The 26,354-nt window shown below is 43.3% G+C and overlaps 1 protein-coding gene across 1 annotated transcript in view; it reads left to right on the top strand.

Moving 5' to 3' along the window:
• LOC120913158 (extracellular matrix protein 2-like) overlaps positions 1–26,354 on the top strand; it is a 90,659-nt gene that overhangs the window by 48,607 nt on the left and 15,698 nt on the right. Inside the window, exons 5-7 of the mRNA XM_040322893.1 lie at positions 2,191–2,306; positions 7,905–8,037; positions 17,135–17,292. Of these exons, the coding sequence (XP_040178827.1) occupies positions 2,191–2,306; positions 7,905–8,037; positions 17,135–17,292 (407 nt within the window). The remainder of the gene's footprint in view (positions 1–2,190; positions 2,307–7,904; positions 8,038–17,134; positions 17,293–26,354) is intronic.

The raw sequence follows: 26,354 nt of genomic DNA, 5'->3' as shown, positions 1-26,354 counted from the left end.
AAGGGAGGTCACTTCTTATGGGGAAAAAATACACATAGAGCCATCCTATCTTTAAGATATGTGACTAGTTTGCCAGATGCAGCGCATAACTTTAGGCATGTCCCCTGTGACCCCCCAGAAAAAACCTGCTAAGAACCAAGTTCCGCAAGTTTTCCCCTCACTTACCTGCTCCATGCCGCAGGACTTTGCCAAGCAAGAGGCCCAATCTTCCCCCATCTCCGTGGGGATGTCTAGACCTTCAGGCCCTGGGTTCCTATGAAGGATCCACTGTCCTGGGCCCATATAGCACTCTGGCAACAGAAACATTAGGCACCCAAAGGTTTCTAAGTTCTGGGCCCAGGGTCCAGCTCTCTAAAAAGAAAAGCATTATGGGCTATACCCCAAGGGTTTGGGGTCCGGTTACTGACCACTTTAGCGCTGAGGCCTTTGGACAGAACCGGTAGCTCACCTAATCCCAAGGATGCGGAGGCAAGCTAAACCATGACCAACACCTAAGACACTGGCGTAAAAACTGAGGTACTCCTCCTATGGGAGGGGGTTATATAGGGAGGGGCATTTCCTGTTTGAGATTGCCAGTGTCAACACCTGAAGGTACTCCATATAACCCATATAGTAATGAATATGCCGCTCTGTGTCCCGTGATGTACGATAAAGAAATATAAATTCAATAACAAGGTGATAAGCGCTCAAAACTGTGATAGAAAAAACTACTGAGGTAAGTATCCACAAAAGATATGTGATAATATCATATAAAACACAATAAAAAGCAATGTGCACCAAAGTATAAAACAAACGAAGGTTAGTGAGTGCTCACGGAGAGAACACAATGAAAAAACAAATGATGGGAAATAATCAAAAATTAAAGAATAATGTCCTTAACAAATGAAGTATGAGTGATTTAAATAATGTCCCAATCTTCGACATGTACCTCGTGACTTCATCAGGGGACTGATGAAGTTACGAGGTACGTGACGTAACGACGTAGGGATCGGGATCACACGAGACTGTCACAAGCCGGAGGCATTCAGTGGAGACGTAAGACAGCGCTGTGGACGCCGCGTCTTGTATAATTTTATGCCCATATCTTTTTAATTAATGTAAGAGTCCATTCTTAGTTTATTAATAAAGACCATTCTAGTTTACATTACTTTACTATTTGAGGCATCCTTCTCTTCTCTTATTTCCCTGCATACATGGTGCATGGAGCAACTACTAAGTACATTAATCTGTGGATTTAGCAAGATCACTAGGTATAAGAGGCAACCCCACAAGAGAGGACCTGGAAAGGATTGATTCCTGGACACGCTAACACCCATGCTACATGCACTAGCCAACAGCAGTAAGGTGAGAGTTCTGGGAGACTGGGCACGGATTTTCTCACTCCACTAGAGAGATTCACATCCTATTAGGACTCTAAGGGAAGATTGGGACATTATTTTAATCACTCATACTTTATTTGTTAAGGACATTATTCTTGAATTTTTTATTATTTCCCATCATTTGTTTTTTCATTGTGTTCTCTCCGTAAACACTCACTAACCTTTGTTTGTTTTATACTTTGGTGCGCATTGCTTTTTATTGTGTTTTATATGATATTATCACATATCTTTTGTGGATACTTACCTCAGTAGTTTTTTCTATCACAGTTTTGAGCGCTTATCACCTTGTTATTGAATTCATAAGGGGAGAGTGATAGTATTCCCTACCAAATCATTGATGGTAATTAACAGCAGAGGAACTCCCCACCTCTGAATCATTGGGGGTCAGTAGCATTTAAAAGTACCCCTCAGCATTGTATCACTATTTCCATTGCCAATCTACAAGAGATGTCTTTTGACCCCCTCTAAAACTACCTCTGCAACACCCCCTGCCTATACATTGCACCAATTGCAGCCTATATAGTGAACCACCTTAAGCAGACAATGTAATAGCTACCTTGTGTACATTGTGTAATTGCCTCTTTATATGTACTACATACTTTAGTTACCTGACTGCTAAAATAATCATTTGTAATTTATCATGACCATTTACTACATAACCTTCTGAAACTGGTAACCTCAGGCATTTGAATTTACAAGAACAATGGTGGAACAACCTCTATGTTATACATATATTATATCACTTACGTCATGATGTAAAAATATGTCTTTAATTTCATATTTTCTGAAATGTTTGTTTCATCCCCAACAGAAAATGAGATTTCCAAGCTTCCTGCTAGAGCCTTTGCAGGTCTACCTAACTTAGAGTGGCTGGATCTGAGCAAGAACAAACTTGATGACTCTGGCTTGGCTTTTGATGTTTTCAAAGTAAGAACTACTTCTTGATTGCTGACCTATCACCAATCTGCAAAAAATAAAAGAGAAAATATAAGGGAAAAAATATTAGCAAGCCTAATTCATAGGATTGTGCGATGCCTACTTTGGCCCAGATTCACAAAGCACTTACGCCGACGTATAACAAGTTACGCCAATGTAAGTTCAAATTTGCGCCGTCGTATCTGTGCGCCAGACCCACAAACAGATATGCGCCCTACACCCCGCCGACGTAGCTTGCTTACGCCGGCGTAGGGTGGGCGCACATTTAGGCTGGGTGCATGGTGCCGCTCCCATTGATTAGCCATTCAAACATGCAAATGAGGGAAATACGGCGATTCACGAACCTGCGTGCGCCCGACGCAGGCTACGCGAGGTGCGCGTAAGTTGTACGTCCGGCGTAAAGTTATTCCCCATAAAGGAGGTGCAACCCAGCAGCAGACATGCAAAGGTCTGCACCAGGGAACACAAGCCGGCGTATTTTACGTTGGACGTGTGTCTGGCTGGGCGTAGGTTACGTTCACGCCGTACACAGTGATCCGGCGTAGTTTAGGCAGTTGTTCCGACGTGGTTGTGAGCAGGCGCAGGGGGATGCGTCCACGTCACGGCGCATGAGCAGTCCGTGATACGTATCTGTCTGGCGCTCGGCCCATCATTTCCATGGGGTCACGCCTCATTTGCATGGGTCACGCCGGCGTACGCCTTCGAATCCCACGCCACGCTGGCGCAGCGTTGGGAGCACTGGCTTGCTGAATGCATTGCTTGCCTGTCTGCGCTGCGTTGGCGTAGTGTACATTGGTTACTCTACGGCGGCGTAATGTGCGCCTTGCTCTCTGTGAATCTGGGCCTTTGTGTTTATGTGTTTTGATGCAAGTGTCATTGGCAGGGGAGGACTGGGATCATTTGGTCTGGGGGTAAACACAAGCAACTAGCCCTTGACTAATTAGGCATGACAGAGGTAGTGCTAAATGGGATCCCATAGACCTCTACAGCCCAGAGAACCCCACTTACCAATTAACATTCAAATTATACCACTGACACTCATTTGGAGTAAAATGGGCTGTAGTGGCCATTTATTAACAATAAACAACATACTGTATCAACATTCCTTATAACAGAAATATAGGACAATAACAATAATGACCCCAGGTTGCCGAACCTTGGAGGCACTACCGAACCAACACAAAATTTGCATCTGCGGAACCACTTAAAGGTCCGCAGCCGCAGAACACCGGCTCAAGGACAATACAAAATTTCCCGCTGACATCTCCATTTCCACCAATTCCCATTAAACCACCGTTAACTGGGATTAACCATAGGACGCCATACCATAGATGGGTCCTTACACTGATATTACACAGCAAAAATTTGGACGCCTCCAAGAACCCCCACCCGCCAAACCACTAGAATTACCCAACAAGTCCAACATCCATAGGGTCGGAGGGTGGGAAACTTCTTTGTCGTCCTTTTGCCTTAAAGTACCCCTCAGACTTCACGACCCCACCTCCAAACCGTCATTGCCCCTCCCTAGCATAACCTCCACCAATTAAGGCCCCTTAGAATAACTAGTGACCATACTACCATCAACCCACTGACTGCTGTACTACCCTGCTAGCCCAGTCATGCCTGTCCTTCGCCTATTTTTTGCTTCGGGCCTCTCTTTCATAGTAGGGACAAATTCAGACGGTATTTGTACAACAGTTTTGCAAATGTAATTATTTTGGAAAAAATACACTTTAAAGCGGAGTTCCACCCAAGAATGGAACATCCGCTTTTTGTAATCCTCCCCCCCTCCAATGCCACATTTGGCACCTTTCAGGGGTGAGGGGGAGCAGATACCAGTGTAATACAGGTATTTGCTCCCACTTCCAGGCATAGATACCCAAGGCACCAGCAGGTATCTACGCCACTTCCTTTGTCCTCCCCCCACAGTCTTCTGGGAGACACACTGGTCCCAGAAGACAGCAGGGACCAGTGGGATAGTGCAGCGCAAGTCACGCATGCGCAGTAGGGAACCAGGAAGTGAAGACGTAAGGCTTTGCTTCCTGATTCCCTTACCGAAGATGGGGGCGGCAGTATCCGACAGCTGACCGATAGATCGGCTTTGGGTGCCGACATTGCGGGCGCCCTGGACAGGTAAGTGTCCTTATTTTAAAAGTCAGCAGCTGCAGTATTTGTAGCTGCTGACTTTAAAAAATATATATATATATATATACCCCAACTGTTTTATAAAATGTGAAAGATTATGTTATGCCGACTAAATAAATACCTAATATGTCACGCTTTAAAATTGAGCCTACTCGTGGAATTGCGACAAACTAAATCTCCATAGGCGACACAATTCTTACAGGTTACCTGTTTAGAGTTACAGAGAAGGTCTAACACCAGAATTATTGCTCCCGCTCTAACGATTGTAGCGATACCTCACATGTGTGGTGCAAATACTGATTACATATACATGATTGACTTACATTTGCGGTTGCTTCTGCGAGCGAACACAGAGGGATGGGAGCGCTTTAAAAAAAAAAAATCCTGATTTATTTTACTTTTTATTTTTACACTGTCCCTTTAATTATTATTTTTTTGGATCGCTTTTATTCCTTTTATGTAACATCCCTTGTAATAGAAATAAGCATGACAATTCCTCTTTATGTAGAGATCTGGGGTCAAAAAGACCAAGGCTAATAAGCAGGGGCCAGATTCACAAAAGAGATACGACGGCGTATCTCCCGATACGCCGTTGTATCTCTGTTTCTATCTATGCGACTGATTCATAGAATCAGTTACGCATAGATATCCATAAGATCCGACAGGTGTAATTGTTTTACACTGTCGGATCTTAGGATGCAGTACCGCGGCCTGCTGCTGGGGGAGTTCGCGTCGTAAACCGGCGTCGGGTATGCAAATTCGGAGTTACGGCGATTCACGACGGATTTTCGCGTTCGCTACGTCGCCGCTAGTCTAGTTTCCCGTCGCAAAGTTAGTCGTTATTTGACCTGCCTTAACTTTACACAGCAATCGTATTGCTGTATAAAGTATGGCCGTCGTTCCCGCGTCGAAATTTAATAATGAACGCCGTTTGCGTAAGCCGTCCAGGAATACGGAATTACGCTACGCGCGTCGCCGTTCGATAAAATTACGTCACTGCGCGTAAGGCACGACGGGAATTGCGAAACGGAGCATGCGCAGTAGGTCCGGCGCGGGAGCGCGCCTAATTTAAATGGCACACGCCCATTTGAATTGGCCCGCCTTGCGCCGGACGTATTTACGATACACCGCCGCAAGTTTCCAGGTAAGTGCTTTGTGGATCGGGCACTAAAACTGGAAACTTGCGGCGGTGTAACGTTACCGGGTTACCTTACACGGCCGCAAAAGTATGTGAATCTGGCCCCAAGTGATTATCATTGTCATACAAAGGGCATTGGAAGCTTGGCACTGCCCTGAAGGCCCTGTACCAATGCAAAAAAAAAAAAAACATTTTTAAAAATACTGTTTGACAGGGAAGTTTTTTTGATAAGGTTTAAAGATCAACAATACATGTTTGTGTCAAACTGCTGTGAAGGGTATATACGAATCCCCTTTAGCTAACCAACAAGCACGTTCGCAAAAGATGGCGCAGTGGAGCTGCCCATGACGGCACCCTGGATTTGAGAATGTGATTTTCAAACATAAAAAGATATTTTCTAATATGAAATAAAAGGTAATAAAAGGTAATTCAAAATAATGTCAGTAGTACATTTTCAATGGGAGAGTTATTCAAGAAATGTCAAACTATTGTCAACCCTTCAGAATTAGGAATACCTGGTATAAGGATGAAAGTATAATGCAAAAACGTTTTTTTTTTTTTCTCATTTTGGATAGAGTGGAGATGGATGTCAGTTGGTGTCCGTTAGGGAGATTCACCCTCTCTCTTTGTCCTGTTTACCGTTATTGCACTATATATAACCAACAAAAAGGATGGACAATTTTGAAAAAAAGCAATATTTTTTACTTTTTGCTATAATAAATATCCCCCCCCCCCCAAAAAAAAAAAAATGTCTTCATCAGTTTAGACCAATATGTATTTTTATACATATTTTTGGTATAAATAGCCACTGATTACTGTGTAAATGTCACTGGCAGGGAAGAAGTTAACACTAGGGAGCGCTAAAGGGATTAAATGTGTTCCCTAGGTGTGTTTCTAACTGTGAGGGGAGGGGACTGACTAGTGGGGGAGCCAGATCGTTGTTCCTACTTAGTAGGAACAGATGCTCTGTTTCTCCTCCCCTGTCAAAACCGGGATTTGTGTGTTTAAACACACAAATCCCGGTTCTGGCTCTCATGCCCACAACTGCGGGTGGCCGGCGGCGATTGCGCCCCATGACGGTGATTCGTGCAGCCATGCCAACCTGTTGTGGTATAACTGTGGCAGCTGGTCGACAACTAGTTAAAATTGTCATACAACTATATATTTAAAATCAAATCTTTATTTATTTTTGGCAATAACATGGTGTGGGTGGATTTCTACCAGTCACAATCGGTGTCACGCCCCTCCAGCCTGTGTCTTAATGACAGGGTGGTGAAGCCTCCATCAAGATGCAACATCCTACCCTTATTGTGTTTAGCTGGTTAGTGGGCATGGAGGTGGGAGGGAGTGGGCTGTCATTTACAAATGTGTATACGCCCACATGTGTGACTTTTTAGTCACATGGGCTGCTCAGATGTGATAGAGAGGAAATGCTCAGGGTAGAAAATACACTGAAAACTGAGCACGTGCAGAGCTGCCAACACTGCTCTGCAAATTTTCCAACTGCAGTGGGGACATAGAAAGAAGTGGTAGCTAGAGGGCAGCTGGATTAACCAGATTTGTATGCAGAATACAGAAAATAAATCCCATAGTGACTACAAACCAAAAGAAAGCATTGTTGGGGTTTCCATACCCTTCATGAACAGCTTGTAATACACTATTTATTGATAGTTATAGTTAATCATGTGGGTTATATGACACTCCAAATAATGTCCTTTGTGCTGATTTTTTTATTTTTTTATTTTTCTAAATTTAGGCTTTAACTGACTAAATTTAAAAACAATTGTCTGGAATTAGTTATTTTATTGTTTTAAAGTTCAACTACTTGAACTACTGACAGGCAGTGAATAGATTTGAAATAAGCCCTTACTGTACCCTGTAACTACAGATACTGTGGGGCAACGCATCCTCAAAGTTCACAGCAGAAGCACATTTTCTCAGCAGCTCTGCTCACTCTGCTACCCTAATCCTTGGCAGTTTTCTAGCCTTCTAATCTCTAATATAACACAGAATGGTCTCTGGGAGTGGGACAGGCAAACCAAGCTGCCTTAGACAAAGAATGTAATGCTTCTGTGAACCTTAGGGATGAGTTTCTCCACTGTGTCTGCAGCGATAGTGGTCAGTGATGGCTTGTAAAGCTATTTACCGCTTAGAGTGTGCAGTTTTCTTCCATATTATTTCTAATATTTTCCATATTATTACATTTTCAGGCATTTTTATTGCATAGTGTTGCAATGCAGGTCTTCTGTGCTTTGATGACCTTCAGCCAAATACTACATCATAAATTGTCAATTCTTGTCTTTCAGAATTTAACCAAGTTAAAGCGGCTTAATTTGGATGGTAACCGTCTGTCGGCTCTTCCCCTACTCCCTTCATCTCTCCAGGAACTAAAAGTTAATGATAATAATCTGCGAGAACTAAGCATGCACAGCTTCCGGGGTGAGGAGTCAAATATGCAAAAAAAATACATCTTCATGAGAAGGCAGACCTTTATAAAGCATTATATTAGATATTATTAGATAATATATTTGCTGTTCATATCTAAATTAATCTGTACAAGTCACTGGCCATGTATGGTGCTCATTGACTTAACATCTACAGATAGGGGTGGTACATGTCACTAGTAAGATTGCAAAAATAGATATGTAATTTATGAAAAACATGTAGATTTAGATGGGTCAGGCTTTGTTTAGTCCAAAGTGTGGTAGGACTCTATAATTTCTGCATAGCGCTGCACTGCATTGCCTTCCTCTGGATCAACTTTGGGTATAGTATTGTATATATAGGACTGTATACATTTTTTTTCTTTTTTTCTTTTTCCCTTTGATTGTTTGAACTAAATAGACTTGTCTTTTTTCAACCAGACTAACTGGTTGTAACTATGTAACTGCAATTGCCAGTGCTAGACAAAACCACCAAGGGAGCCCCATGCAAGAACAATTCTTAGGCCCTGCATTCAGCTACTGCTCACTGAGTGGTGTCACCTGTCAGTGTCATTGGCCAGGTATAGTGCTCAATGGCTTACCACCTGCAGATGGTGGGATAGCTCATGTCACTAGTAGGGTTGAGCAAATGAATACGTAATTTGCTGCAGATAAGGTGGAGTCAGATGAATCAGGTTGGAGTCTGAAATGACGAGGTCAGTCTCCCTTGTAACTCCAGCCCTAGCCCCACTGGAGGTAGAACAGATGGTGGAACAGGAGTGCCTGTAAGTGTTGTGTGCAGAACTTCTAAGTGGAGTTGCAGGCTTGGAGGTGCAGGCAGAGCATCCGGTACGGAGCTGGACCCAGGGAAGCTGAGAGGATGGACAACCAGCACAGGTACTCGTAGAAAGCGTTGAGCCAAGAAGGAGACAGGAGCAAGGTCACAAGGATAGCCGGGTTCAGTAACAGGCAGGCAGCGAGGTAATCAAGGTATAAGCAAGGTCAGATGGGGAGCCAGGATCAGGAACCAGTAATCAGTGTAATCAGAGTCCAAAAGCAGGGTCGTGGAAAGCCAAAGTTCATCAACAGGAATCAAGCCAGGTTTAACAGGGTTTAGAATATCAGGACACAGCTGAAGACCAGTCGGCATGTGTCAGAAGTCAGAACATCCTTTAAATAGGCCGTCTGGTGCCTAATGTGGCCAGGGGTGTGCTCCTGCGCGTGCATGCAGTGCGATGCTCATTGGCGCGTATGGAAATCTGCCGTTGCCCGTAAGTGTGTGCATGCGCATGTGTGCGCGCCGGGCGCATTCTAACAGTCCTCTTACACAGGCACTGTACAGACCAAAGTAATGAGTGTGTATTGCTGGTAGGGCTCAGAATCTCTGCTTAGAACTGCATTGCCAGCAGAGGACAAAGCCACCAAGTGAGCCCAGTGCAAGAATAATTCTTAGGCATTCAACTACTGCCCAAACACATTATTGGATATGGGGTGTAAGTCCTTGAGCCTACCATAAAGTCTAAGGGGAGGATGTGTAGCCATTGGGTTCCTTCCTACCTAACCTGGGGGGTCTGACTTCAGGAGAGCCCCCCTCACCTAGTACTTGGTTGACCATGAGAACAGGGGTCCACCAGGCCCTTTGGCTAGGTGGACCAAGTCATGCCTTGGTCCTTCAAGCAATAAAAACTTTAAGAACTAGTTTTAGGCTCTTAGGATCCTTAGGGCTTAGAGTTAGCTCGACAGAGAAAGCTACTAATTTCAGGCATAGTAAAGTGTGATAATTTCCTTTGTTCTTTACTCAATCTCCCTTCATCAATGGCACAGTTTTATTGCAACTAAAACTAACAAAATGTTGTAGGGGGTTCCCAGAATGTGCAGGGGGAGGATTTTCAAAGACATGTGTGGGCGCCTTGTATAAGTCCTTAGTGTCGCTTTGCTATAATTTTTTCAACTGAAAATAAAACTGATTTTCCTAGCAAATTAGGTTTACTTTAAATAAAAAAATATAATTTTAGGGGAGTAATTCTTCTTTACCAGATGGACATTGATCTATCTAAGTTATGATTTTGTACACCTCTGCTGAAACAAGGACTACACCCCTGTAGTCTCTCGCTGTTGTCTTTTGCTTGGTTTGTTGTTCAGCGATTAACTTTGTTACATTTTGTTTGGTTGAGAATCTGCTGTTGTTTAAATTTTTACTTTTATTGCTTACAAAAATGGCTCTTACCCAGAGATCCATTCTCCTTTTGGAAAGCCTTCTTTTACTTGGAGGCTATCTAGAGCTGCCAAGTCTTTTCCGTGATTGAGCAACACTATTATGAGCCTTGAAGACATTTGTCAGATATCACGGTCATTTATCATGTGCTCATGTGACATCTTGCGTTTCACAACACCCAGACTGTACTGAAAATGTTCCAGACTAGAGTTTATTGTTCCTTTTACATAGCACAGAACTCTTATGATGAAATGTGATTTCTAAACATAATAAACGACAGAATTTAATGTAGTTGTTGCTGAAACATATGCTTTTTGTCTACTGGCCCATCTTCTGAGGCAGGCCGTGTGCCGTAGTCAGCACATGTGGAGCTCCACAGCATAAAGGTGGAAACTAAAAAAAAGTGCCTAAATGTCAACTTCAAACACATGTTACACAAGACTAAGATACCAGATTGGGTGGCTCCTGTGGTTTTGGTCACAAGTTCATTTCATATCTCCAAGACTTCTATAATAAGATTTCCCTAGAGTGGTGTGAGCCTTTACCTCCCCCCCAAGACCATTAGGATAAGCTAATGGAGCATGAAAATACCACCATCATCTTTTTTTCAATTATGATTGTGTCAATTATCTCAAGATGACACAACCATCTAATGGGTCTAGAAACTTCTGGTTCCAAAGCCTGCACATTGGAGCCTCCAAGGCAATATACAAATCCAACAGAAGACATGCCACCACCTAGCACTCTAATTTTCAATGTGTGGACATACCTATAGGAGGTTTGGACACTATCAAAGAAAAAAAGGGGGCCAGGTTGAATACATGGAGCATGAAACAATCACGACCATCTCTGATTATGATTTTGTAAAGACCTAACCATTACAGGAAAGTCTTGTTCCAATATCTTGCACACTGAAATCTCCAAGTGGTTTAAAAAAAAAACAGGAGATTTGTAGCTACCTAGCACTCTAGTCTTCACCATGTGGGTATATTGTTACCTATAGGAAGTTTAGTCACTATGCAAATGTAAAAAAATTGTCCAGTTCCCTCTAGTGGCTATAACCCCACTCTGTGCTGTTTTGTTAGGGGTTCTTCTCTAATTGATGTTCCATCCCCAACTGTAAAGACTAAAGTACGGTGTCTTCCAATAAATGCTGAAATAAATGTTTATACTCACCATAAAATCCTTTTTCCAGTGGTTCATTAGAGGACATCTCCCTCCCATCTGATAGGTGTTGTTTTTAGTTGGTCTGTTGCCATTGTCAATTTGTTTCTTTAGGAAAGCTGTCCTCTTTCTCCAATTTTTAAGTGCTAGCCACGGCTAAGCTCTTGAGAAGGTGTACGAGAGAGTTGGCACTTTTTCTCTTTTGCATAGCATCCAAAAACTTTGTTGGAAGTAGTATACCCACATGAGGAAGAGTGTTCATCCTCCAAGAAACTACTGGATAACTACTGCATGGTAGGTACACAAATCCTACTCTCGAGGTTGTTGGCTTTAAGATATACAGTGCACATTTCTTTGACATTGGTATTGACATCTAAGTGCTGTAGGATTTTGGCATGAGATCAGCATGACTCACAGGACTTAACTGGTGAATAAACTGAAGAATGGTGGCAAAAGTTTGTGGGGGGAGTGGAATAAGATCTGGTGATGCCATTAGTCACTGGGACTGCATGTGGATGTAATATATTTAGATTTTGCCAAAGCCCTTGACACAGTTCCCCACACACGGCTCATGTGTAAGGTAAAGTCTACAGGCTTGGATAGAAAACTGGCTAAAAGACTGAATTCAGACAGTAGCAGTTAATTATTCTTACGCTGAATGGTCTAAGGTTATTAGTGGTGTACCCCAAGGTTAAGTGTTGGGACCCTTACTTTTTAATATATTTATAAATTATATCGGGTCTGGGATTTAAAGTACCATTTCTGTCTTTGCAGATGACACCAAGCTATGCAGTGAAATAATGTCCTTATGAGAATGTCTCCCCAATTCACAAGTCGACCTCAATGCTCTAATTGGGCGACTATGTGGCAGATAAGGTTTAATGTGCGTAAATGTAAAGTTATGCACTTGGGGGCTAGAAACATGCATGTATCTTACATACTAGGGGGAGTACAATTGGGCGAGTCAATGGTGGAGAAGGATCTGGGGGTTTTGGTAGATTAAAAGCTTAATAATAGCATGCAATGCCAAGCTGCAGTTTCAAAAATGAGCAAAATCCTTTCTTGTATTAGGAGAGGTATGGACTCCAGAGAGAGATACCATTTTGCCCCCCTGTACAAATAATTACTATGTAACTACTGTGCGGTTCACTGTTCTCCTTGGTAGGCTCTGACACGAGGAAGCAAAACCTTGCCTCTACCAAGATGTTCGACTCTACTCAGAGACACAGTGCGGAATGCATGGTACCTCGGTATTGGAGAAAGATAATCTGCAGGCAGACCACAAGCAATGCTGGCAACTAGTCATTTGCCCTCTGCCTTCCTTCTTTTTTTTTTTTTTAACAAAGCTTTAATATTTAGTTTCTCTTTAACTGTCACCCTCCGCAGCTGAGTATACCTTAATTTTGCTTCCCCAACTCTACATTCAGCTAAGAGGAGTGAAGAAAAATGAGGATTATATGTCAATTTCCACTCACATGTGACATTGCTCACACGCTCATCCGAAAAAAAACACTCCGGCTGGTTCAATGACGCTCTCACACTATTGAAGCAAGAACGCAGAAGAGCGGAAGGTACCTGGAGAAGAAACCCAGCTACTGAAACCCACAAAATCTACAAATCAATCACGAAGAAATATCAAAGAAATTTTCAAAGCAAAAAAAGAACACTTCTCAATCATCCTCACAAAAGCCCTGAATCGTCCCTGTGAGCTCTTCAACTTAGTCGCCCAAAACATGAATCCAGCCTGCCTAGAGACTCCGATCATGATACTCAAGATTTTTGCAATGAATTATCGGATTTTTTCATTAACAAAATCAATAAAATCCATGAAACAATTCAGCAAAATAAAACCACCAACCCCGTCCCTACTAATCAAAAAGGTGATGATATTATAAATATACCTCAATCTATAATATTTAAACTCCAGCCCATTTCCATCGACTCCACCAAAAATATCATCGGTAGCCTGTGGGACAGTACAGCGCCAAATGACATCATTCCCACAAAACTGCTGAAAGAATGTGCCGAGATATTGGCACCTGCGACCTTCGCAGCTCATAAATCGATCATTTATGAAAGGCATTGTGTCGACCTCCCTAAAACAGGGAGTAATAAAACCCATTTAAAAAAAAAAAAAAAAATCTCGACCCAAAGAACCACATAACATAACAGGTCTCAGCGTCTTCTCCAAGGTCATGGAGAAAGTTGTAGTGCAACAGCTACAACAGCATTTAGACACCCTTAAACTGCTGGACCCACTACAATCGGGTTTCTGTCCAGGTCACGGCACGGAAACAGCACTTCTCAAAATATGGGATGATGCTCTCGAGGCAGCAGACGAAGGAGAATCTTTTCTTCTGATACTGCTGGACCTTAGTGTTTATTTTGACACACCTCACAGAAGTAGCTAGTCGCAGACACAGATCTACCCTGGTTCTCATCATTTCTGGAAAATCGATCCCAGACAATGAAACTAGGACCGTTCACTTCAGAAGCACGTACTCTGACATGTGGAGTCCCTCAAGGCTCCCCCCTGTCGCCCGTGTTTTTCAATATTTACCTTCGCCCACTTCTCAAAACTATCAGTAACCAGGATCTACTCTACCATTCCTACGCCGATGATACTCAGCTTTACTTTTGTATAAACAACAAAAAAGACCAATACCTAGGACTAGAAAAATCCCTCACTTTGATAGCCAACTGGATGACGGAGAGTCACCTCAAACTCAATGGATCAAAAACAGAACTCCTTCTGGTCCATGCAAACACAAAGAGATCGGCCAGGACGACATGGTCGCCCCCGCCGATATTTGGACAGACCATTACCCCTAGCACCAAAGTCAAAAGTTTAGGAGTAATTTTTGACTCCGACATGACAATGGATTCTCAAATTGGGTCATTAATCAGATTCAGCAGGTCACACCATCTCCTGCGTCTACTAAGAAGACTCGTGCCCTTCATTCTGAAAAAAGACACCGCAGTAGTAGTAGGTACACTAATAAACTCCAAGCTCGACTATGCTAACTCCCTGTACCTAGGCCTCCCAAAATACCAGATTGCCCGTCTGCAACTGGTAACAGGCAAAAAACCCTGGGAATCGATTTCCCCCACCCTGAGGTCCCTCCATTGGCTGCCCGTAAAGGACCGAATCACATTCAAGGCCCTCTGCCTGACGCACAAGTGTGTACAAGGCATCGCCCCCCAATATCTATGTGGGAAAATAAAAAAACAAAACCCCAATTGTGTTATTCGATTAGCCAACCAAAATCTACAACAAATCCCCAAGGCCCGTTACAAGAGCAAAGGAGAACGAAGATTTGCAGTCCAAGGACCGGGACTGTGGAACTCATTACCAACTCATTTACGAACGGAAGAGAATGACCAGGCCTTCAGAAAGAAACTCAAGACCCATCTTTTCTGAAGGCAAAATAGAAGGGAAATGGATACCAAGTGCCTTGAGGCGATTTGGTTCGCATTTGTAGCGCTATATAAGTTATTCACTCACTCATTGCGGGGTGTCTGAGTGAATTGCCAAGCCACAGCTCTGTCACTTGGGAGAAAGGGGAGCAATTCATATACTCCCCATATTAGTAAATATTGAGTATTTCTTTTTCTTACCATAGATAGAGTAGCAGGGTACTGAAAGGAAAATGAGTACGTTGAACTGAAGAGGACTGCACTTAAGGGAACCTGTTGGTTTGCCCTGCATGAGCAAATCAGAGGCCATGCTTTAAGTAATTAATAATTCCATTAGGAGTTAAGCTAACTTGTAGGGTTGGAGAAGAGGTCAAATGTTAAAGATCAAGTTAAAGGTTAAGTGTTATGGGGATGTTAACTGCTAATGGCTCACTTTAGGCAGGTTTCTTTTTCTTTTTTCTTTTTTTGTGTGGTGGTGGTGGTATTTAGGCGGGTTCCTTAAGTGTTCAGGTAATGAAGGGTGTAGTGTTAAGGAATGCGTAATGTACAATTTACTTATGGAAACTATAGAATTCAATAGTTGTCAGCACCAAGAGCCCCATACCAAAAACAACGAATTCTCCTTTTACATTTTTTTCCCAATATTTTCATATTAAAAGTTGTACTGTTCTGTATTAGTCATCAATTATTGCAGAACGTTTGGTGGAGTTACGTTTTGGGCACCAGTTCACAAAAACGATATTGGAGAACTAGGGACAGTGCAGAGAAGGGCAACTATGACGATATGATGCATGGAGGAGCTATGAGGACAGGAGGATGTATTCAATCTTGAAAAGAGGTCATTAAGGGGGAAATGATCACCAAGTATAAATACATAGATAGTCCATGGTCCATTGTCTTTGGAACCAGCTCCCTCATCAGCTCCGAACATCCTCCTCCTTGATGGCCTTCCGTAAAGGCTTGAAAACACTGCTTTTTTCGCAAGCCTACGGATAGACACCATCCAAGCTCTTTGCAGGAGGCTGCGGTCCAAGGTCAGGGAGTAGGGATAGGCTCCTTGTGTCCTGCCCCCCCTCCCTGCCCTTCTTTTTATATTTCTGTTTACTTCTTGCTTGTTCCCCTCTTCTACTTAGATGTCCTAGTCTCTTCTCTTTGCTCCTGGGAACTGGATACCCCCAGCTTGTTGGTAAGCGCTTAGACGCAAGTTTCACAGCTCGCATTCAGCGCTCTATAAGCATTTATTCCAATCCAGTCCAATCCATATAGTGAACTTGGTGTAGAGTTATTCACTTTAAGGTCCATATAGTGGACTTGGTGTTGAGTTATTCACTTTAAGGTCATCACAAAGGATAAGGGAACGCTCTTTACATCTGGAGGAAAAGAGATGGAACCTGCACATACAAAAAGTCTTCTTCACAATAGGAGGTGTGAAAATGTGGAAATAGACTCCCTTAAAGCGGTGTTTCACCCTGCAGAACAACTTTTTAGCATAAAATTCGGCATAGTAGCGCAAGCTACAGTATGCCTGTCTTAATTTTTTTATCCCCGTACTCACTGTGTAATCGTACATAGAAGATTCCGACTGCCCGCGTGGAATGGGCGTTCCTTTCAAGAGGGAGGATGATTGACGGCCGGCTCTGGCACGTCACGCTCCCCGAAGACAGCCGGAGTAGGTCTCGGCTCTTCACGGCGCCTGCGCACAGACTATGCGCAGGCGCCATGAAGAGCCAAGCCTATTTCGGCTATTTCCGGAGAAGCGTGGCGCGCCAGAGCCGGCCGTCAATCACCTTCCGTCTGGATTTGAACGCCCATTCCCAGTGGGCAGTCGGAATCTTCTATGTACGATTACACTGTGAGTACGGGGATAAAAAAATTAAGACAGGCATACTGTAGCTCGCGCTACTATGCCGAATTTTATGCTAGAAGAAATTTTTTATTTTTTTTTTCTTTATAGGGTGAACCCCCGCTTTAAGAAGTAGTTCTGGCCAGCTCAGTAGATACCCTCTAAAGATGCATGCTTTTGGGATTTGTTAGGTCCCTTTATCAGGCTTAACATACAATTGTATTAATGGTAAAAAAGGGAACTAACTGGTCTCAGAAGCTTGCAGCTTTAGCCAATAACATGAATTTCTTCACTTCCAAACTTCCTGCATATTGAAAGTAGAATGTAGGCCAGTTTTTTTTTTTAAGTGTGGGATGGTTACTGCAGGAGGTACTCATTCTCAGTGTAGATGTTACTCATAAATGTATAATATTCTCCTTAAATCTGACACACCATTTATTATTTGTTTATTAATATGTGCCTTATTTCTTGTAGGCCTCAGCAATTTGCTCAATCTTGAGATGGAAGGTAATGGTTTTCATGATGGCAATGTCTCCCCTCTTTCTTTAAAGCCACTAAAGAAGCTAATTTACCTTCGTCTTAGCCGCAATCAGTTTCGGGCTGTACCTTCGGGACTTCCATTTACTCTGCAGGTACTTCTTTTTTAAACATGCTACACCAGCTAAGAACAGTTTAAATTTATATTCTACATTCAAAATAACTCTGGTATACAGACTGATGCCTAAAGTTAGACATTTAAGGGAGACAGTGTGGATAGTGGGAGAGGCTACTCCCACTGTACTGACTTATTGTCGACTTCTAATCGGTGGCCAATCAGAATCAAGTAGAAGTATTATATTATTCGGAACAGAGATCTTCAACTTATGATAAAAATACCTCTTGAGGTAAGTGTAAAAGACTTTACAGGTACTCTTGCCTGTTAAAAAAACCTCAATTCAAAAGTGTTGGGTTTCTGCTAATTGTGAAATATAAACAAGAACCCAACAAAGGTATGCTTTAAAGCATATCTTTAAAATGTATGTAAACCCTAACCTTTTTTGGGATAGAGTATGGAAGTGTTAAAACCCCTTTCAAGTCTTTATTGATCTGCGGGTCACAACGTGGCTCCGGGATGCAGCAAAACCAATCGCCACCATCAGCAACTCTGGTTGCCGACCATCGCACGATTATATATGTTGACAGAATGGCACGGACAGGCAGATGGACGTATATATACATCCCCTTTAAGAAGCAGCACTGTGGACGCGCACCGCGAGCTCCGTGAGTCCGACCGCGGGTCCCACGGACTCGATGTCCGCGGGGATACACTGATCACAGCTTCCTGTAATATTTTTGGGGGGGGAGGGGGGTGGGGCTTCAGGAGGAGTGGGACTTCCTGTCCCACTTTCTCCTTCCGCCGAGGTCCTGCAAAGGATAATCTAATCGCCTTTTGGCAGCCCCTCCCTGTAGTTATGTTTATGATTACAGTTGCCCTAGGGTGGTAATCAAACACCCATTAGTAAAAAAGTGCCTCCCTGTAGGCGATGGCCTGGGACACGTGACAGGTCCCAGGCGATCGCCTCTCCAATCGGATGGCGCAGCGCCGCTCGCGCATGCGCAGTGGGTGCCTGGCCGTGAAGCCGAAAGCTGTCACGGCCGGGTGCCCAGAATGAAGAAGCCGGCCGGAGAGGGGGGGAGAGGAGGGGAGACCCGGCCCTGGCCGGCGCGTCGCTGGAACGTGGAGCAGGTGAGTGTATGTTTATTAAAATGTGTCAAAAGTGTCCGACATAAATCTATTTTGTAGATGCTATAACTTTTGCGCAAACCAATCAATAAATGCTTATTGCAAAAAAATGTTTACCAAAAATATGTAGAAGAATACGTATCGGCCTAAACTGAGGAAAAAAAATCGTTTTTTTTTTATAGATTTTCTGGGGATATTTATTATAGCAAAAAGTTAAAAATATAGAATTCTTTTCAAAATTGTCGCTCTATTTTTGTTTATCGCGCAAAAAATAAAAAACAGCAGAGGTGATCAAATACCACCAAAATAAATCTCTATTTGTGGGAAAAAAAAGGATGTTGTGTAATTGTCAGTTAAAGCAACGCAGTGCCGAATCGCAAAAAGTGCTCTGGTTTCTGGCCAGCGAAATGGTCCGGGGCTTAAGTGGTTAAAATTTTTTAATTTTTTGGATATGTTCTTATGGCAGTTTTAAAACCCCTTTCTGTTTTTTATTGTAGTTTAAGTGCCTTCTATGGAGAATAATCCTTTCTATCTATTATGGCTCTGCTACAAAAAAATATGAAGAATCCTACATTTTACAGTTTTCACAGGAACAGGGGGGGGGGGGGGGTCATTTTACAGCCAAGATCCTTGAAGTGCCAGGGGACGCACAGAAGCTTGACAGCGCAGGAACGAGAAAGGTAAGTGCTTAGGCTTGCATAAAAAAAATTGCCCGCAAACTATATCGACAGAAGAACACATACGATTTTGAATCGTTTCGTGGGTAGGTAAACTTTTGGGAATTTAGCACAAATGCATGCAGAAAGTTACGGAATTTTTCTCCCTATGTAAAAGTTTGCACTTGGCATGGGACCAGGTGAAAAATCCAGTACATGGATAGATGAAAAGAAAAATGTATATATATTTTTATTGTGACACTTATCGATATAGGAATAGCAATCCCAGATTGGATCCTGGAGCTTGAAGGCTTCAAAGTGTCTTGGGTGGGACAAAGCCTTCAATTTGTGTCTTGCTGAAGAACTGCAGGCCATTTGAGCAGTGAGTGGCGGCTGGTGCTAAAAATTTTTTGGGGGAGCGCAAACGAAAAAATAAAAAAATTGCAGCCTCACTGCGCCCATCAAATGCAGCCACTGTGCCATCAATTGTCACCACTGTGCCATGCCATCAAACGCAGCCACTGTGCCATCAATTGTCACCACTGTGCCATGCCATCAAACGCAACCACTGTGCCCCTCAATTGTCGCCACTGTGCCAATTGTCACCACTGTGCATGTCACTGTGCCCATTGTCACCACTGTGCCCTTTGTCACCACTGTGCCCTTTGATGCCACTGTTCCCTTTGTCGCCAATGTGCCCATTGATGCCACTGTGCCCTTTGTCGCCTCTGTGCCCATTGTCGCCGCTGTGCCCTGTAAAATGCACTTACCTTACTCCTTCCACGTCCCTCGATGTCTTCTTCCACCTTGGTGACGCTTCAGCCAATCAGGTTACCGATAACCAGAATCGGGGAACCTGATTGGCTGAGACAGCCGTCAGTCTTATCCAAGGAACGCACCCCCTGTATGTCCTGAGTATAAGACATCCGGGAGCCGAGGGCTGTACTCGGAAAGTCTATCAGAGCCGCTGGCTCTGATAGGCACTTCCGCACAGCCAACCAGCTGCCGTTATTCAGGTGGCCGGCGCTCAAGTTCCGGCCATCTCTGAATAGACCAGCGGCAGCTGGCAACAATAACAATACATTCATGCAATGCATGAATGTATGTTATTAGACTCAGTGGCGAGAGCCAGAGGGGGCGGCGCTCCAGCGCCCTCTATGGACGAACCGCCACTGCATTTGAGTGCACAGGTATGCAGATTTGTTATAAGCCAGACCTGACCATAGCTCAAGGCTCCCATTTGCAGACAGAGCCCCTGTGTAGAGAGATAGATGTGTGCTCCATCCAGGATAGGTGACCGACTTACAGAACTCCATGTAGGAGAAACTCCGTACACACAGGAAACTCCTTACACACATGCCAAATGGCCTGCAGGTCTCCAGCAAGGCCCATGAAGTAAGGTGCTCTAACTAATGCAGAATGAGCCTGAAGGGCCCGTGGTCCCGGAGACTACAGATGAGAGCAGCCATGCTGCTGAACAGAGCCAAGTGGCTTGATATTTTTCATTTGTTTCTAATGCTTTGTAAAGCTGAAACTGCACCTTTAAAAATCATGTGAAGATTGTCACTTGAAAAGAAGAAGGAGCTTGCTTTCTGGTGAAAAATGCGCATTCACTTAAATAGGGAATTTAAGTGAATGGGCTAGCTCTATGTGACACGCAAAATTGCATGTGAGTCGCTCTTTGAAAATCACTAGTGTTGAGCGGAATACGCCATATTCGATTTCGCGATATATCACGAATATATAGCCGAATATTCGTGAAATATTTGCTAAAATCGAATATTCGTGATATTTTATCAAAAAAAATTTTTTGCAAAATTTCGCTAATGCGAATGCGAAACTGATTGCGAAATTTCGCTAATGCGAATGCGAAATTGATTGCGAAATTTTGAAACATTCAATTTCACCTGCCCTTTGGAAAAAGTATGGTTTTACGTAATGGACCCTGCAACTAACAAGGTATTAATAAAATAAATACATTATTATATAGATTTGAGGGTTTACTTTGACCAATTTGTATATTGATTAGTTTAATAAATATTGAATAACCATAGATTTGGAAAATACAAGTAAACCGTTTACGTTGACATCTCTTAAATGTCTTTATGTTAAACAGTTATTATTCTCATTAAAGAGGTGAAATGCAAATGATGATGACACGGGACAAAAGATGGAAAATTCTTTGAAGATGTGATACACTGGAAAAACGCACAGAAACACTCCACTCTCTCCTATGACAACTGTGGTAGGAGAACTCTGATTGGCTCTGATGTAAAAGAAGGGCAGAGAAAGTATTCGCGAATATTCGGAAATCGAATATTCGCGATTGCGAATATTCGGCAACATAAAAGGATCGCCTCAGCTACTCGGCCCAGGGTCTCTAATCATACCAGCAATGCTTTTAGACGTCGATGGAGATCACTAGGATGTGATCTGTTTTAAAAATAAAATTGAAAAAATATGAATATTCAGAATAGCGAATATTGGCCGCGAAATTCGAGTTATTCGCGAATATTCGAATATGCCATATTCGTAACGAATATTCGCAATGCGAATATTCGTGAGCAACACTAAAAATCACGTAGCGGGAGCACTCATTCCCACCACGGGCCATGAGAAAGGGGCTTGATAGTGGGTTTGCAAACCTTTAAAAATCGATCAGTTCAAACTGGCACAATTCTAAAAACTGCAAATACCATTGAGCTTAATCACCCCATATCACAATATATATATATACTGTATTCTATACACATTCAAATATATAGTACGTCCTAAATACAAATGACAGCAGCTTAAAAGGCAGTGTTTCTTTTTATAATCTGTTCATTTCTTCGGATTTCCTTCTTTCCCTTATGATCCTATACCATTGCACACGGCCCCTTTCATGGAGCTGTTGCTTGCACACGGAAAATGACACTTTACTCCCCATTATTTAGCCTAAGATCACAGCTATGGTTTCTTTCCACCTGGCCACTTTGTGTTTAAGGAGGGCAAAAGCCAAAGTTGGGTAGCGGTGAATATTTGCTCCATCGATGTTGTGTTTTCTTTCCTCGTGATCCCATCAGCGGCCTGTGCTGGATGTAATTCCCAGTGGTTTGAGTTGGAAAGCCAGCTGTTGAATCAATAGCTGCCAAGAACTCAAATAGTTGTGTGAAAATGTGTTTGAAATTTTGTTGGTTAGGCTATATGAGCTATGTACATGGCTGGAATCAAACATTTCCAGTAGTGATGTTCCTAAGTCTGCCTGATACATGAAATAAGAAATTGTTTAGGTCAGCATCTCCTAAAATGTGGGATGTGCTCCATTGGTGGTGGCCAACCACCAATGGAGCAGGGCCCATGATGTCTGGGCAGAACTGTCTTGTGGGGAAAAAATAAGCTAAAAAAAAAATTAAGCTGGCCATACATGGAACGAATTTAAGCCTATTCCCACTGAATCAACCAAAATTCACTCCAAGTGTTGCCCTTTAAGATCGACGCGGCTCAACTTTTGTCGAAGGAGGCAGGCTGAAATTTTTCAGCCAAATAATGGTGAGAATTTAGAAATTTTCCACATTTTGTAATGTTACAACCAAAAGCGTAAAAGTATTTTATTGGGATTTTATGTGATAGGCCATACCTGTGAAGTGGAAGAAAAACGATAAATGTTTTTTGATCTGAAAATTGTTGTGTGCATGAAGGCCAAGGAATACACCAGACAGGTCAGGGATAAAGTCGTGGAGAAGTTTAAAGCAGGGTTAGGTTATAAAAAAGTATCCCAAACTTTGAACAACTCCAAAAGCACTGTTTAATCCATCATCCGGAAATGGAAAGAGTATGGCACAACTGCAAACCTACCAAGACATGGCCGTCCACATAAACTGACCAGCTGGGCAAGGAGAGCATTCATCAGAGAAGCAGCCAAGAGGCCCATGGTAACTCCGGAGGAGCTGCAGAGATCCACAGCTCAGGTGGGAGAATCTGTCCACAGGACAACTATTAGTCGTCTCTCCACAAATCTGCCCTTTATGGAAGAGTGACAAGAAGAAAGTCATTGTTGAAAGAAAGTCATAAGAAGTCCTGTTTGCAGTCTGAAAGAAGACATGTGGGGGAGGGGACACGGAAAACATGTGGAAGAAGGTGCTCTGGTCAGATGAGACCAACATTTTTTTTTTTTTGGGCATAAAGGCAAAGCGCTATGTGTGGTGGAAAACTAACACTGCACATCACCCTGATGGATGAAAAGGTGTAATATATTATCTTGTACAGGTTAATGGCCAGAGGGAATATGGTGACCCTCCTGCAAAAGGGGTTGGAGAGGCTTCTCCGCTTGGGACAGAAATATTTCTAGTATCCCTCAATAAATCTATGAAGATAAATTAATTCCACCTTTTCCGACTGCTGGAACATTATATGAGTTTTGTTTTATGATGACTTTACTAGTGGACAGATTACACAAGTGAAAGCCAAACACCTGAAAGACCACATGTGTAATGTACTTTGTGCATCTTGTTGCTGGGCTGTCTGGGGTAGACATTCCCAGTCTAATCAAAGTTGATTAGCTTACTGTTTATTAGATCACTGTTTAAGTAAATCACTCTTAGGCCCCGTACACACGAGGGGATCTCCGCTGGAAACGGTCCGCCGGACCGTTTCCAGCGGAGATTCCTCCTCCGGATTTGGATCCGATGGCTTGTACTCACCATCAGATCAAAATCCGCGCAGAATTCATCCGCGGTAACGTGTCGCGCCGTCGCCGCGATGATGACGCGGCGACGTGCGCGACGCTGGAAGGTAAGTACTTCCACGCATGCGTCGAATCATTACGACGCATGCGAGGGGGGGGAGCGGACGGATTGATCCGGTGAGTCTGTACATGCTAAGAAATTTATATCCGCTTGAAATGGATCGGGCCGAGGAATCTCCGCGGATAAATATCCGCTAGGCCGTACAGACGACCGGATTTGTCCGCTGGAACTTAACCGCTTAAGGTCCGCCTCCTACAGATATATGTCGGCAGAATGGCACGGCTGGGCACAAGCACGTACCTGCCGTGGTCCGAAGCTGGCCGCGGGACCCGCGGACCTGATCGCCGCTGGAGCCCCGCGATCGGTCCCCGGAGCTAAAGAACAGGGAGAGCTGTGTTCAAACACAGCTTCCCCGTTCTTCACTGTGGCGCTGTCATTGATCGTGTGTTCCCTAATATAGGGGAACACGATCAATGATGTCACACGTCCAGCCCCGCCCCCTTACAGTTAGAAACACAGATGAGGTCACACTTAACCCCTTCAGCGCCCCCTAGTGGTTAACTCCCAAACTGCAATTGTCATTTTCACAGTAAACAATGCATTTTTTGCTGTGAAAATGACAATGGTCCCAAAAATGTGTCAAAATTGTCCAATGTGTCCTTCATAATGTCGCAGTCACGAAAAAAATCGCTGATCGCCGCCATTAGTAGTAAAAAATAAATAAATAATAAAAGCAATAAAACTATCCCCTATTTTGTAAACGCTATAAATTTTGCGCAAAACAATCAATAAACGCTTATTGCGATATTTTTTACCAAAAATAGGTAGAAGAATACGTATCGGCCTAAACTGAGGAAAAATTTTTTTTTTTATATATTTTTGGGGGATATTTATTATAGCAAAAAGTAAAAAATATTGTTTTTTTTTCAAAATTGTCGCTCTATTTTTGTTTATAGCGCAAAAAATAAAAATAGCAGAGGTGATCAAATACCACCAAAAGAAAGCTCTATTTGTGGGAAAAAAAGGGCGCCAATTTTGTTTGGGAGCCACTTTGTACGACCGCGCAATTGTCAGTTAAAGCGATGCAGCGCCGAATCGCAAAAACTGTTCTGGTCCTTAACCTGCCTAAAGGTCCGGGTCTTAAGTGGTTAAAGAGGACATAAACCCCAGATTTTGTTTCTTTTCTTTTTTTTACATATTATCAATCAACATATTAAAACGAATTTGGGAGATACTTTTTTTGCTTTTATAAAATAGATCTTCTTCTGGGAACGGTTGCGCCATCTTTACTTTTGATTTCTGGGTCTTGAGTGGGCATCATTCTTTTCTTTCCCTGGCTAAATCTCGTGCATTCGCGATCGCGCAATCGCGTGTGCTCTTATGGACGTCTGTGTGATACTCTGGTTCACTCCCCTTGTGTGACGTCTTTTACAGTCACAAGGGAAGAACCAGGAAGGTGTGGAGGAGGGCACACTATTGCGAGACTTCCTCTGTGGCGTTCTTAGTGGAAGGAATGAACCTGGCACGCAGAGGCTATTGAAACGGCACACATAGCGTGCCGTTAACAAAACTACTGACTGCGCAGGTGTCGGTGACATCATTAAAGATTGCAGGACGGATTATGAAGAGACAGTTACAGTAAGTGAAATTTCACAGGCGGCAATCAGCAGGCTTATCACTGTAGATCAGAATGAGCTAAAGTGAAAGTATAGAGTTTACAACCACTTTAATGCAAAACAAGTTAATGCATAATTTAACATGCATGCAGCAACATGCATCCATGCTGTGCCCAAATCTACATGAAAGGTACTGCCTGCAAGCAGATGCACAGAACACCTATGCATCCTGTCCGGGCAAACATGGCCCTTTGTAGGGGTGTATACCAAGGGCGGATCCAGAGTCTAGTCTCGGGAGGGGCACTATTTTTTGGGGGGGGGGCAATTTATCAGGGAAATCACTGGTGTTAGCGCATTATTTCTATAATTACATTGGTATATAGAATGAAATAGTTCAACTCACCATAATGCCGAATCAGTGGAAGCCCCGAGTGTGTCACTTGCCACGATGCAGATTGTCACTTGCCACGTCACCTGCCACACGTTGCGGATTGTCACATGCCACACGTTGCGGATTGTTACTTGCCACGTCACCTGCCACACGTTGCGGATTGTCACTTGCCACGTCACCTGCCACACGTTGCGGATTGTTACTTGCCACGTCACCTGCCACACGTTGCGGATTGTCACTTGCCACGTCACCTGCCACACGTTGCGGATTGTTACTTGCCACGTCATCTGCCACACGTTGCGGATTGTCACTTGCCACGTTGCCTGCCACACGCTGCGGATTGTCACTTGCCATGTCACCTGCCACACGTTGCGGATTGTCACTTGCCACGTTGCCTGCCACACGCTGCGGATTGTCACTTGCCATGTCATCTGCCACACGTTGCGGATTGTCACTTGCCACGTTGCCTGCCACACCTTGCGGATTGTCACTTGCTAAGGTGGTGTTTTAATCTCTCTACTGCCTGCACAGTGAGGGAGGAAGTTACTGCAGGGATGCAAAGCAGGCACGGGCGGTGAGAG

Source organism: Rana temporaria, chromosome 9 (genome assembly GCF_905171775.1).
Source record: "Rana temporaria chromosome 9, aRanTem1.1, whole genome shotgun sequence".
Lineage (NCBI taxonomy): Eukaryota > Metazoa > Chordata > Amphibia > Anura > Ranidae > Rana > Rana temporaria.
This window is presented reverse-complemented; position numbering and strand designations above follow the sequence as displayed.